This window comes from Callithrix jacchus, chromosome 4 (assembly GCF_049354715.1).
Source record: "Callithrix jacchus isolate 240 chromosome 4, calJac240_pri, whole genome shotgun sequence".
In the NCBI taxonomy this organism is placed as follows: domain Eukaryota; kingdom Metazoa; phylum Chordata; class Mammalia; order Primates; family Cebidae; genus Callithrix; species Callithrix jacchus.
In genome coordinates this window covers 168,705,491-168,720,052 of record NC_133505.1, presented here as the reverse complement: position 1 = coordinate 168,720,052, position 14,562 = coordinate 168,705,491, and the positions used below count along the sequence as shown (strand labels likewise).

General features: G+C 40.0%; 1 protein-coding gene across 7 annotated transcripts in view; it reads left to right on the top strand.

Annotated features, from left to right (window-relative positions):
- The window catches only part of PRKN (parkin RBR E3 ubiquitin protein ligase), a 1,467,397-nt gene that overhangs the window by 547,314 nt on the left and 905,521 nt on the right, over positions 1-14,562 (top strand). For 6 of the 7 annotated variants that reach the window (XM_008995347.6, XM_035297759.3, XM_078370428.1 and 3 more), the window contains one exon: positions 10,176-10,297. In XM_008995347.6, coding sequence (XP_008993595.3) covers positions 10,176-10,297 — 122 coding nt within the window. The remainder of the gene's footprint in view (positions 1-10,175; positions 10,298-14,562) is intronic. The other variant, XM_078370429.1, reaches the window with a different exon arrangement.

Genomic DNA, 14,562 nt, shown 5'->3' with positions numbered 1-14,562 from the left:
CACACACGTTTGGTGTTATCTGTTACCCTGGACAGATTATTTGCATATGTACTGGATAAAAGTCTACAAATCTATAAGTAACTTCCCTGGAACCTTTAACCTGTATTAAGAAGGAATTCATCCCCTTAGACCTGTGTTGCCCGAATTTATATAACCACTGGCCAGAACTGGCTGTTTAGATTTAAATTAAATAAATGTAAATAACATTTTAAAATGAGTTCCTTAGTTTCCAGAGCCAGCTTTTATGTGCTCAGAGCCACAGGTGGCCAGCGGCTGCCATCCCTGACTACTCAGAAGAAAGGAGAAGAGACAGTCTGTGCTGTGGTTTCTGTCTTGACTCTCTTGGGCAACCATGGTTCTGCTGCTCAAAACCTAGGATATTCAAGATAGAAACGTTTCAGATGGTACAGCTGAAACAAAGTGCATGCAATTGGAAATGGAAGAACTCTGGGTGTTGAATTAGCCCCACCTCTAAACTTCCCTTCCCTTCCTCCGGGTGCCTGTTTGTTTGGTCTGTACCCCTTTGAAGGTCTTCCTACAGCGTCTCCTGGCACCTTGTTTTTTAAAAGATGCTTTTAAATAGGAAGAAAAGTACCACTTCCATAAAAATGCAAAAGAAATTCTATTGATTCTCAGATCATCCCTTGGATTCCATTTCTTGGGAAAACATTCAATTTGTAGAACATGTGCTAATCTTTGAAAATGAGGCTTAATTTTCCTGGTTGGTAATTGCTGTACCTGCACATTCTTGCTGAATGGCAGTGCTTTAAAACACTAACGGGAATTTCCATGAAAGTGTTAGTACTGATGGCATGAGGGACGTTGGGGTAGTGAGTCAGGAGGCACGGGTATTAGTGATTGCTGGCCTTGTTCAATAACCGCCAGCCTGTGTGAAAGTGCCACTTTGCAAGAGCCGAGGAATCAATCCCCTGCAGTATTTAGCAAAGTCCACCGTCTGATGCAATGTTATTATCATGTGGTTAACAGGAAAGCATGTGCTTTCTAATCAGAAAGGCTTCCATGCAAATCTCTGATTACCCTGGGTGCTGTCTTGGGACACCATTCAATCCCTTGGGTTTTGTTTACTTTGTTATAAAATGCTGACAATCGCATCTCCCTTTCAAAGAAGAATGGACACAAATTTAACAAATTTGCCAGGAATATTAAATTTTCAAATATGCATTGAATCCCCTTCAGTACCATTCCACAACCACACAATAAAAAAACAGTTTTTGTTTTGAAAATACTTTGTAAAATTGTACTTTAAGTTCCAGAGTACATGTGCAGAACATGCAAGTTTGTCTCATAGCTATACACGTGCCATGGTAGTTGGCTGCATCCATCACTCCATCATCTACATTAGGTATTTCTCCTGATGCTATCTCTCCTCTAGCTCTGCTTCTGACAAGCCTCCGTGTGTGATGTTCCCCCTCTTTGTCCATGTGTTCTCATTGTGGGATTGCTGGGCCAAATGGTATTTCTAGTTCTAGGTCCTTGAGGAATTACCACACTGTCTTCCACAATGGTTGAACTAATTTACACTCCCATCAACAGTGTAAAAGTGATCCTATTTCTCCACATCCTCTCCAGCAGCTATTATCTCCTGACTTTTTAATGACTGCCATTCTAACTGCTGTGATACCATCTCACAGCAGTTTGTGGTTTTGATTTGCCTTTTTCTAATGACCAGTGATGATGAGCTTTTTTTCATGTTTGTTTCCTGTAAATTTGTTTAAGTTCTTTCTAGATTCTGGATATTAGCCCTCTGTCAGATGGGTAGATTGCAAAATTTTTCTCCCATTCTGTAGGTTGCCTGTTCACTCTGATGATAGTTTCTTTTGTTGTGCAGAAGCTCTTTAGTTTAATTAGATCCCATTTGTCTATTTTGGCTTTCGGTGTTTTAGTCATGAAGTCTTTGCCCATGCTTATTTTTTGAAAAGTCTATTAGCCAACTTGAAAATTTTATCAACTGGATTAGATCATATAATTGTTTACTATTTCCCTCCTAGCTTTTCTACAATCAACCTGTATCTCTTACATCATAATAAAGAAGTGATTCACAGAAAGAAATAAGACTCTAGTAAAATTTAAATCGATTGTGGGACTTTCCATCATGGTTATGCTCCATAATATTATTAAATATTTGATCGTAAAGGATTTGGTTGGAAATAAAATTTGAAAATTTGAAAAAGAATTATTTAAGATTTACATTTCAGCTACTTCCAAAAAGTCAGAGTAAGTTTAGATGGAACCAACATTTTTAAAAGCAGGAGCGTAGCCACCTGAGGAAGCTGGAGTAGTAATGCTTAGAGTTTGAGGAATCTGTGGGAGGAACTTGAGTTCTGAAATTTTTTGGCAGCAAATACAAATAACCAACATGTACCGAACATCCTCTGGGTAGCAGACATTGTGCTAAGTGCCTCGCCTCTGTTATTATTTTTAAAATCCCTACCACTGTCTCTTAGGTTAGATACTATTGTTGTGTCAGTATTACAGATGAGGGAACGGGCACTGAGGGTCAGTTAATTTGCCAATGGTGACAAGGCCATGCCAGGGTTTGACACAGAGTTCCTGCTTCAGAGAGTTCCTCTTTAAGTCACGATGGACACGTCCCAGGCTATAGAGATGTCATTGTGAGGAAACTGAACGTGATATCTGCAGTGCTGATGCTTTCTTCCACTTACATATATATTGTGGAGTTCATTCACCTTTTGGAAAGCTGTGGCTTTCCTGCCTCCACCTTAACTGTGCCCATTTCCTGGCCTGTGCCCATTTCTGAAAGAAAAAGCAACTACATTTACTCTTTCTGGCTTTGAACTTTGTTATTTATTTAAACCTAATTCTCAAATTATGCTTCACTCTACAGTTTTGTCTTGGCAGGGGAAATTTCATTATTACTTCAAAATGAAAAATGAAAAAATAAATTGGCAACAACAACCAAAAACATCAGAAAAAGACATTAGAGTTAATCAGCAGGTTTTGCCTCAGTAGATTAAATTATTGTACACATACATTAATTAAAAACCCCAGCAAAAATACTGAGAATTAAGTTATAACTTTTAAGTGTAGAGTCTCCTTAGAGATTGCTAAACATGCTTTAGAAGTATTTTTTAGAAGTACATTCGCCGGATGGATGGTTATGTAACTGGAAGCTATGTATAATACAGCATAACCTTGGCTACTCCACAGGAGTTAAAATTATGGCTTGCTAAAAGCATGAAACAGGACAGTTTGATTTAGCTGGGTGCAATAACCTTTTAGACAAGGATTGGAGTGAAGAGTGTTCATGTAATAACTGTCTTCCTTTAGCGTAGTTCTACTTGTTGGTAAACTTTCAGAATTTCACTTTTTCCCTTTAACATTCCATTATACCAAGTCCTGTATAAATGTAATTTTTTTGTGTTAGTCCTCATATAAGTAATTTTTCTGATGTTACTTTAACTGATTTCCAGTATGATATCCCAACAATTTCAAGGGTATCTGGTTGATAGAAAGATGTTCTAGATATTTAATAATCCTGGCTGCATTCTATTTCTTATTCCTTTGTTGCCCTGATATCCCTACCATACTCACTTTGATTTTCACCCCATTAAAAATGTGGGTGAAGGTATTGACCCAGCACATATCTGTTGGGTATTTGAGTTCAGGTAACTTCACTAGCCATTTGGACCATATAAAATAGAGTGAAATGTTACATACAGAATGGTAATATCCATAGAAACAACTGGCTAGGTATGGAAAGGTCAAGGTGAGCTCATTGAGGGCCAGTGGTATGCACACAAGGTACCATGACCCTTCAGAAGGGGAAGGAAGGAAGCAACCAACTAAAAAGAGTGACACACTCACATAGTGAGCCGGGAAGACAGGCACGCATGGGGCCACGTGGTGAGTTGGATGCTAGGATGGTCAAGTGAATTGGTTGGCTGCATGACCTTTCCATTGAGTGCTAAGTGTGGCTCCCTGGAGGGAGGCTTCTAGTGAGAAAATGAAGGTTCCATGTTTGACCTGCCCAGTGTAGCAACTTTCCCCCCAGTAACCTGCATAAGGGTGAAATGGTCGTGATCCCCACTTTCTTATTATTAACATTTTTTAGATGGAGTCTCACTGTGTTGCCCAGACTGGAGTGCAGCGGTGGGATCTCAGCTCACCGCAACCTCTGCCTCCTGGGTTCAAGTCATTCTCCTGCCTCAGCTTCCCAAGTAGTTGGGAGTACAGGCATGTGCCACCACGCCCAGCTATTTTTTTTGTATTTGTAGTAGAGACGCGGATTCGCCGTGTTAGTCAGGATGGACTTGATCTCCTGACCTCATGTTCCACCTGCCCCTGCCTCCCAAATTGCTGGGATTACAGGAATAAGCCAAAGAACCTGGCCGATCCATCTTTTTGATGCTCCAAAGCAAGGTATCCTTAGAAGAGGTGATTCAGAAAATCCGTTCCAAAGGAATTTCATGTGAAACCACTTTAGACTAATTTTGTACGTATTGGTTAAATGAGAACTAATGAATAGCTTCAGTCAACATGAAGAAAAATAGGTTTCTCTTCATGATGCGTGAAAAGAGCTTGCTGGACGTCAGAGGTGGTGTTGATTCTGTTCATTTGGTACATATTCATTGCGTCCTTGTGGAGACGTGTATTCCAGCAAACGTGGTCAAGCTCTGCTGAAGGCCACCACCCAGAATTACAATAGCAAGAATCCTGGCAGATGACGAGGGAAAAGGTTCAGTGCCCCTGCTGTTATTTCTGACCAGATCACTGTCACAGGTGCAGAGGCTGTGGTCATGCATCTATTCCACAGGGGACTCCAGGGATCTACCAGGGCCGAGGTGATTCCCTTTGTAACTAGGGGCAGAGCTGATCTGAGGGAGTATGGCAGGCGTAACTGAAAAATAGAAGCTATTGATACCAGAAGTGGCATTCTTGATGTGTCAGAAACCAGGACCACTCTGTAGTCAGAAGGAGGCAAGGGTGAAGGAGCTGAAACCACTGATAGCCAGGCTGGGCAATGTGGGGGGCTTTGGATAAAGGCTGGGGAGGATGCCTCATGCCAGCAGCTCCTTCTCAGTTGCTGGTTCTGTGGTGTTGGTGCGAGCCGGCTGATCAAAAGGGACAATACTGCACTGGATGCTTTCCTTCTCTTAGATGTCATTTTTAGGGAAATATCATATGATAAAGGAGATCAAAGGCAGAAATCTTACAGGGAGTGCCATTCTATCTGTACCTCGAGCATATGGGTCAGATTTCAAAGGTAGCAATGGAAATGGGGATGGGAAATTTGCTGTCCAGGTGCATCTCAAGAATTGATCCCTTTGGTGTAGGAAATAGGGCACATGACAGCAAGAAGTTTTGCTCTGCCTCTAGCACTGCAGAGTCCCTACCTGCCTCTGTCCTACTCCCAGTACCACAGGTTAAACCTTCTTTCCCCTTCCCTCGAGCCAACATTGTTTTTCTCTCAGCACAGATTGAAACAAGCTGTTTTACTGCGCAGTGAGTCTCAGCATTGTCAGTTACCTACATTCTTGCTGGGGGAGGAAGACACACCAGTGTTTTTTATTCTCTTCTTCTGTGCTTTGTAGTTTGGTAGCTGCTACCCACATACAGCTATTTACATTGAAATTACTTTAAATTAATACAACTCAGAGAGTAATTCCTCACCGACTTTGAAATTCTCCATAGGTAGTGGTAGCTAATGGCTACATACGATATGTGTGTGTGTGTGTAATATATATATTATATATATATATGAGAGTGCAGATGGAGAGTGTTTTCATCATTACAGAGAGTTCTCTTGGGTAGCATTGTTCTACTTAATATTTTAATATGCTCATGTGATAAATATCACTTTAAATCAGTTCTTTTCCTGCTGTTTTACTCTTTTATAATATGTTGATACCGAACAGTATTTTATCAAGATATGAAATATGTCAAATCTTACTCTCTCCCCACCTAGAAAACAAATTATCCAAGCAATTAAATTCAGTGACAACCAGTAATGGAAACTTCTGAGGTTAATGGAAAGTTTCCCTTAGAATCAAAATGACTCTTCCTCAGTATCCTGTCCTCAGCGCTTAAGCCTATTATCTAAAATACATAAAAGAAAAATGATAACTCTAAAGTTTATGATGGTTTATAAAAAAATCCAAAGCAAATAAAATAGGTTCTTTTCACATATGTGTTCTTCTGGATACGTTGTGAATATTGTTAATTATTTCACCAACCTTTTGGACCGAGAAAAGAAAAGAAAAGGCTTAACTGAGTGTTCTGTTAGGCAAAGTGGGAGAGAAAACTGAAGAGGGAGATGGACTTCTGGGGCTAAGGAGTGGTAGGAGCCAGTGGACCCTCTGAATGGCCACAGTGGCTCGCACTTTAAAAGGGCCCTGAACTCACTGCACTTTTATTTTTTTAACTTCTCTGCAGGAAAAAAAAAAAGAACTACTACTGAATGAAATTAGCATACTTTATTTGTAAAATCATTACATGAGTAGACTTAACCTTCTGGCACATGACAAAATAATGATGTAAGTTCATTGATGTTTTGTGTTGGAGAGAACTTGGCCCTAGGCAAGTCTCCAGGAGATTTTGGTAAATCTGGGTTTATAAACTTGAGCAGTTTTACTTTCTATAAATCAAGTCCTACAAGTAGATTGAATCCTTCCTCTGATAATTTTTTCCAATTTTTTTTTCTGCGAAGTACAATTTCACAAGATGCAGCATTCCAGGAAGGCTTCTGTGGTCAGCAGAAGATTGGGATGTGCTGTGCCTTATCCTTCCTTTCTTACAGAGTCATGCAGCTCTGTGAAGGGCGATGGACAGGGCACTTGTTTAACGTGGCTTCACTTAGCACCGTCTAGTTGGCTTGACCAGAGAATCCCCGATATTTTGGATTGTCATCTTTAATTAGTTTGCAAACCACTGTCATTGTCTGATTAGGCTACAAATAGAACTACCGAAATAACCAAATCACTTAAAAGGCTGAATGGTTTCATATGAAAAACATCCACAGTTTCAGGATGTTGAAGAATTTAGGGGTGAAGTAACGTGATATCTGAAACTTCATCACAGATCCTTCAAGCAAATAATTTATATATGTAGTATATGTGTATACAGCTACACACACACACACACACACACAGAGTCACACACATACACTAACACACACGCACGCAGGGCACCCAAACACACCGAAATGCTGCAAGTGATGAATTGCAATGAAGGATGTGATTTGTACAATTTATGAAAAAGTTCTCTATGTGTCCAAACTTGCCATACAAATAGAGGAAACTCATATGAACACAAACGGAGCTACTTTAGTTATTGGGATAATCAAGAAGCTGCCACACAGAAGAGTTGACTAAGAGAGAGTAAGGATTTTAAGACCCAAGAAGAAGTGAACGGGGGAGATTCCCGCTCTTGACTAGGGACAGCTACACACCTCAAGAAAGGTGTTTCAGGTCATTTTGGAATTGCCTCGCCATTTCTCTAAGAGTTATGACTCCATATTCAAGAGTTTCTACCTCAGGCCCTTCAGCCAGGCCGATGGGAACATTGCCCAGATGATCGTCAGGGTGTTATTTGTTTTCATGGCTGTCCAGGTCACAGCATGACACAGAAAACCTTGCCAACTTTTAATTGTGTTATGTAGCCAAATAAATAGGGATGCCACTCTGAAGCGGGGCTCTCAAGATTTACCTGATGCCCCAGCTGCTTGACCAAGTGAAGCCAACAGCTTGAAAAGTGCCGCAGCCAGGACTAGCCTGACCTTGATCTTCCTTAGACTGGCTATTAATCCCCAACTTGCTGGCTCTGGAAAGCAATGTGTGAAATAGATTGCATGTCATCTTGTATGCTTCTAGGGCACAGACATTGGCATGCAGTATTTTCTGAATAACTTCTGAAGGACTTTAGCGAAGGTTGTAGCATTCTGAGGTGGAAGCTTTCCTTAGTCTTCAGATTCTGCCTTGATATGTCATTAGCTGAAACAATACCGCAAACATCGCTATTGCCCTAAGGGAGAGAGAAGAGTCTTTTAGTTTCCTGCAGTTTCTGAGATGCTTCTTTTAATATTGTAAAATTCTTGCTAATATACTGTTTCAATAGTGCTAGTGTCTTTGCAACCTTGTCTCCCCTTGGAAAGCTTTTGCTTTTCCTGTTCCTTTTCTTCCTCCTTTTTTTTTTTTTTATTGTTTGACCTTTACTGTAGGTTATAAAAGTTGTGAAATTGGATTTGTTCATATTGCTGATAAAGGTTTTAACAGTAAAGCTTCCTACATCCTTCACCAAGCACTTCTTAGTGCACATTAAAATTATCACAGTTCTTGTGATCTTTTGATACTCTGCATGTTGCAAATATTTGTTGCAAATATTTGTTACAAATATTTCTATTATCATTTAGTTATGTATTACAAATATTTCAGTTATGTTACAGATATTTCTATAACAATATATGATTCTGTGCTGTACTTATATTACATATGAAATATTTTATGTGATTATTATGTTTGCTAATAGCAATGTGACATTATGTACTTGAACATCATCTTTTTTTTTTTTTTTTTTTTTTTTTGAGACCGAGTTTCACTGTTGTTACCCAGACTGGAGTGCAATGGCACAATCTCGGCTCACCACAACCTCTGCCTCCTGGGTTCAAGCAATTCTCCTGCCTCAGCCTCCCGAGTAGCTGGGACTACAGGCGCGCACCACCATGCCCAGCTAGTTTTAGTATTTTTAGTAGAGACGGGGTTTTGCCATGTTGACCAGGATGGTCTCGATCTCTTGACCTTGTGATCACCCTCCTCGGCCTCCCACAGTGCTGGGATTATGGGCGTGAGCCACCACGCCCGGCCTGTACTTGAACATCTTCTACATTAGAGCATTAAAGTTACACGGAGGTGTTAGAAAATAGTACTTTGACGTGAATGCAAACATGGATTTACATTTCATCTTCCATTTCCCACTGGAAACTAAATATTAATCTTTACAGAGTAATAATTATAAAATATTTTGCAAATAAATTATAAAAGTATAAAACTTTCCATCTTTGTTGTACTTCAAATTCTGCAAAGTATTGTCACCTACAAGATTAGCAAAGGTGGCTAAACAAATGATAATCCAGTATGTCTGCGGAAGTTCTTTTTGTAAATTAGTGAAACAAATGGAGATGCAAAGGGCTCTAGAAGCTCTCGTTTTTTTCCTTATTTTTGTTCTAGTTGTTTAGAATAGACCTTATGCATTTGGGAGGCTGAACATTTTCATTCCAAATGTTAAAAATATACTTAACTATTATTTCTAGATGCCTCTGATGATTGTGGTAATATTTCAAAGAAACTTTTATGTCATGATCTGTTATATTACCCTACCCAGGTAAGGATTAAAGGAAGAAACTATTTAGTAATTTTCAAAAGTTGGAAATTCAGGAAGGAGGTTGTAATACTGATAAGTGATTCTTAATAAAGTTAATTCGTAACAGATGTGGAAGTCTAAAATGATTAAATTTCCCTCGTTTACTAGGGAGTAACTATCCCTGTATGGTCTCTTGAAAATGTATTGTTTGAATGGTGTTTGCCTAGTGAGAGAGATCATAAATGAAATGCAAACCCTCCATTTCTGTGCATAGCTGCTTGGCCTGTGAAAGCCCCTCAGGGCTGGCCTCTTTTCTTATTTCATGTGTGACTGTGAGTTGGAAAGTTTTCCCTGGAAACCCAGCAAACTGTGATCATATCATTCATATCATTAGAAATGGGCTGGTTTTCTTCTACAGATAAGATTTTGAGACGGAAAATCTACAGTCTTCAAAACTGTGTCCAGAAGCATGAAATAGAATTCAGGAGCATCCTGGAAGAATTCCTGTCATCTTTTAAAACTTCCACAGCAGAGAGTGCCTTTGATTTTACTGTATTGTAAATACACTTGGCCGGTTCTCTTGGCAGCAGGCTGCTTACTTTGCTGAGTAAGTCACAGGCCTGTTGGCAAGAGAAAGAAAAGATTTCATTCTTGGAGCGTAAAGTTAGACTTTCTAAATTAAATTGTTGTATTCTCATTGGAATATTTATTCCAGTAATGTTTCAAAATGTTCCTGAGGACTGAGTTTTAAAATTTGCCTCTCACAAGCTTTAAAAGAATTTCTTGTCTCAATTTGGATTCAGAATTATTAGCCACTTCCTCTGCTTTTTCTTCCCCAGCAGGTAGACCAGTCTACAACAGCTTTTATGTTTATTGCAAAGGCCCCTGTCAAAAAGTGCAGCCGGGAAAACTCAGGGTACAGTGCGGCACCTGCAGACAGGCAACGCTCACCTTGACCCAGGTAAGGAAATGCAGTGTCAGCACGAGACTGCTGGGAAAATGAATGGGTACTAGCATATTGCCTTTCAGTTTTTCTAATCATATATCAGCAGTCGTTGAAAAGAAAAGACATTCTTCTCCGTGGCCGTAATAGCTAATGATACCGGAAGTTTCATTTACACACCTTTGTCTTCTGGGTTTCTTTCTGCTCTGTGAAAGTTTGGATTGCAGAGGGTCATTTCCCCATTGCTTTATCCAGGCCTGTGAAAGGAAGCATGGAGACTGCTTTGGCAACAAAGAAAAAAAAACAGAGGCTGGACTTCTGTTGGGGTATGATTAGAAGGGACCATTTAGGAGCCCAAGGCTGCTGGAAACGTTTTATATCTTCATCTATTTGACAGTAGCATGGCCACATACACAAGTCAATACTCACTGGGCTGTTTGTTTAAGATTGCTGTGCTTAAAGTTGCCAAGTGGAAGTTATACTTCAGTTTTAAAAAGTGAAAAAAGAGAGTGGATCAGCCAACAGTATGCATAGAAAGCAAGAGTCAGTCAACTAAGGTCTGCTGTGGCCGCTGCTTGTTTCTGTATAGCCCATGAGCCAAAAATGGTTTTTACATTTTTAAATGGTTGGGAAAAATCAAAAGGTGAATAATATTGTGTGACTCATGACATTTAGATCCTTGTGTCCATAAGGTTTAATGGAGACCCAGCCCCACCCATTTCTGTAACTGTTGGCTACGGCTCCTTTCCTGCTTTAAGGGCAGAGTGGAGTAGGTGGGAAACAGACTGGATGGCCTGCAAAGACTGGAATATGAATTCACTCGTTCTTTAGAGAAGAGGTTTGCTGACCCCTGATAGACAGTGTCAGGTTCCAGTGCGTTGGCTGCATGGGATTTGGCTGGATGTGATGTGGATGCAATAGAGGGCAGGCACGCCGAGCACATCCAGTCCACGCAGAGGAGTGAGCACAGACAGGGAGGTGTCAAAGACACCGTGCTGGGGGCAGTCAGAGGTGCAAGTGTGGATAAATACCCCAGGTGCCAGCCGGGAACCCCAGCGATGACTGGCACATTCAGATTCTATTCTGGAGGCTGGTGGAAGCCACAGCAAAATTTCATAAACCAAGGTGATGTCAAACACTGTTGAGGACAGTTCGAGCTGGAAGAGTTCGCCATGAGGCTTGAAGTTAGGGACAGGTTGAAGACAAAGAGGCTAGTGAAGGTGTATGTTGTCTGGTTCACAGATGAGGAGCTGTGGGCCAGGGTCAAGGTGGCAGCCCTGTAGAATGGGTGTTACAGGACCTTGTGAAGGAACTCAAAAGATGCACCTATCAGAGGAAAAATTACGGATCCATTGTCTCAGGACTGAGAAAACGGTGGAATTACAAAAACCTGTGACTCAGTGTGTCACTGTGACTACATTTTGGCTATATGAGAAATTCATTTACAAAGTCAAAGGCACACAGGGAATGATGGCCACTGGGCTCTTTCTGGGATGGTTCTTGGGCAGCACTCCCGCCAGCAGCAATGCTGGCCCACCATCCCCCCAACCTGCTCCTCTCCTCTGCCTTTTTCAACACAAGACACAACCTCATCCACCCCAATCTGTGCTGAGGTCCTGATTGCTTTAGATGGCGTATATGACCTATATATACCAACTTCCTGGTATTCGTAGTAAAAACAGCAATAAAAATTAATATTGAATTCCAAGCTAAATTCTTTTCAGGCATTATCTGATTTAATTATTTCATAAGAACACTCTCAGTTAAGCATTATTAGTAACCCTATTTTGGATGTGAGAATAATGAGGCTTAAAGAGATTAAGACATTTGCCCAAGAAAAGAGGAGCTTATGAATGTGGACTCGGAGTTTGAACCTGGACTGTCTAATCTAAACATTTAAGTCCTGCAGCTTTTTAGCTTTCTTTCTTTCTTTTTTTTTAATGCACAGATATAATTACGATAGGTGTCACATACTCATATGTCCACAGTGATCAGACAGGTGATTAGAAGTTAGGTTAGATGTGGCCCTTAAGGGGCGGTGAGGACGGTAGTGGAAGGGGGAGGCAGAATTCATGCCAGAAGTCACATATGCCAGTTACCGGCAAGTGGTGATGTGGAGACTCAGTATGGCTAGTTTTTTTTTGTTGTTGTTGTTGTTTTAATCAAGAGGAATCATTAATCTGGAATTTTACATGGAATTTTTCATTTAAAAATATGCTTAGTGTGGAAAAAAACAGAAAAACACAAAGAAAACCAACCTGTAGCATCTGCCCAAACATAAACCAAAATAGAGTGTTTTGGGGATTAAATGGTGTGTTAATAGTAGGGTCTTAGCAGAGCCTGACGTGTGGTAATCCTTAGGAACTGTGAGGCATGGCTGACAGGCATTAACATTTGAGCCTACGAGATGGTTCCAGAGCCAGCCTGCCCCACTGGAGTCCTGGGTTCCTTCATTCTTACCTATGCCAACTGGTAATGTCTATTCAGTGGTATAATAGTATCTATTTCCTATTGTGAAGATTAGCTCATTTACAGAGTACTTAGAACGGTAGCCAGATCATAAATATTTAGAAATGTTAAATGCTTCATGATTATTCTATTCATATTACCAGTTTTATGTATATATGTATATATATATATTTATATATACTCATACATGAAGTTAATCTTGGCTTTGGCTAACTGATTTCAGAGAAGTAAAAGCACCCCTACCTCTACTGCTCTGCATCAAGGGGCTGTGACGATTTCTGGCTCAGGCTGAGGCTCTGTGATGATGTCATGGTCATGCCACCCTGCTCCCCTGGCCCAGCATCCTAGGAGGGATGAGCCAATGCCTCAGTCTTTTAGTCTCAGTTTCACCTCCATTTTCAAAGTCCAGTCAAGTGACCACCTGGGATCCTCTCGGTTCCCAGAGATGCTCCACCTTTGATATTTAAATTCATGCTGTTGCTTCCCCAACACTGTGTTCTGCTTTGCATAGCATTGACCCCTCTCTTAAGTTTTTCTAGAGCTGTTGGCCTCTCCTCTCATCATTTCCTACCCTGAGGGGCCAAAACGTCAACTCCAATATTGCAAGTATCGTTCACTTCCTGCTCTACATTCTACAAAAGTGCCCTTACTTGTCTATGTTCAAAGAGCCTGTAAGCCTTGTTACAAGAATGTTGATTCCATAAATCCATACCCTGTAGAAATTCTACCTGGTATTATATAATGAAATTAATCATAGCAATTATAATGGCTTCACTACAGTGTATTGATTTTCTTTCTTATCTTTATATTCTTCTATTTGTATTTTCATCCAGTTCTCATAGTAGACCTGCAAAGTAGATGCTATTATCGGGGGTTTCTAACAAAGAGACTCCGTGCGGTTAAGTAGTGAGCCTACAGTTCATAAAAGCTGAAACCAGGAGTGAGAAATCTACTCTGTGTTTTTCCGAAGCCCTGGCCTTTACTGGGATATAGTGCTTACTATACAAATCTAGTAATCAGTGTTCTATTTTCTAACTACTTCCCTTGTACTTAAAATATCACTGAAATGTACTCTTGAAACAATATGCTTATGGATTTAGGGACAATTAAATATAAAACAATTTAAAGATAATTTATTCAAACCATATTTTAGTACAGTAACTAGATACTGTCCACAGCAAAAGAGAAGATCGGATGTTTCAATTTTTCAATAACAAAAATACACATTCAGTAACACGAATAATATTTCTGTGGATCAGCTGACCAGTCACACTGCGGATTAGCCTGTGAATTTAGGCTTTGCAGTAATGGAGCAGGTGCTAAACTTTGCCAAGTGGGAAGATTTCTGTCTAAATAATAATTCTGAGGTTTCATTTTCTAGAACTTTGTAAGGATCAATAACTTACATACTTGTCTCTGATCAGGAACAAAAATACAATATAGGATTTTGTGTGGCTGGCTAGCGATAGAGGAGCAGTGTGTGGTTTATGTAAACTTCAGCAAGAAGACTTTTATACCTAAGGAGGAAAACTGGAACCTGTTTAGCAACACGGTTATTTTTGAAAAGATAACTGTAATTTTTCTTGTCTGGAGAAATCAGTCTGCAGTAAGCTCCATTCATATCATGAGTCTAAATGGTAATCTCCTAAATTTTTTCATGGGGGATTTATTCATAATTCTGCTATTTCCTGAACACTATTTAAAGTTTACATGTAATAATGACTTGCCTCTCAAATGTGATGCTGCAGTTTAATCATGTTTCACATTTAATATGATACTCTAATAAATTATAAAAGAAGATGGATAGTTAATTT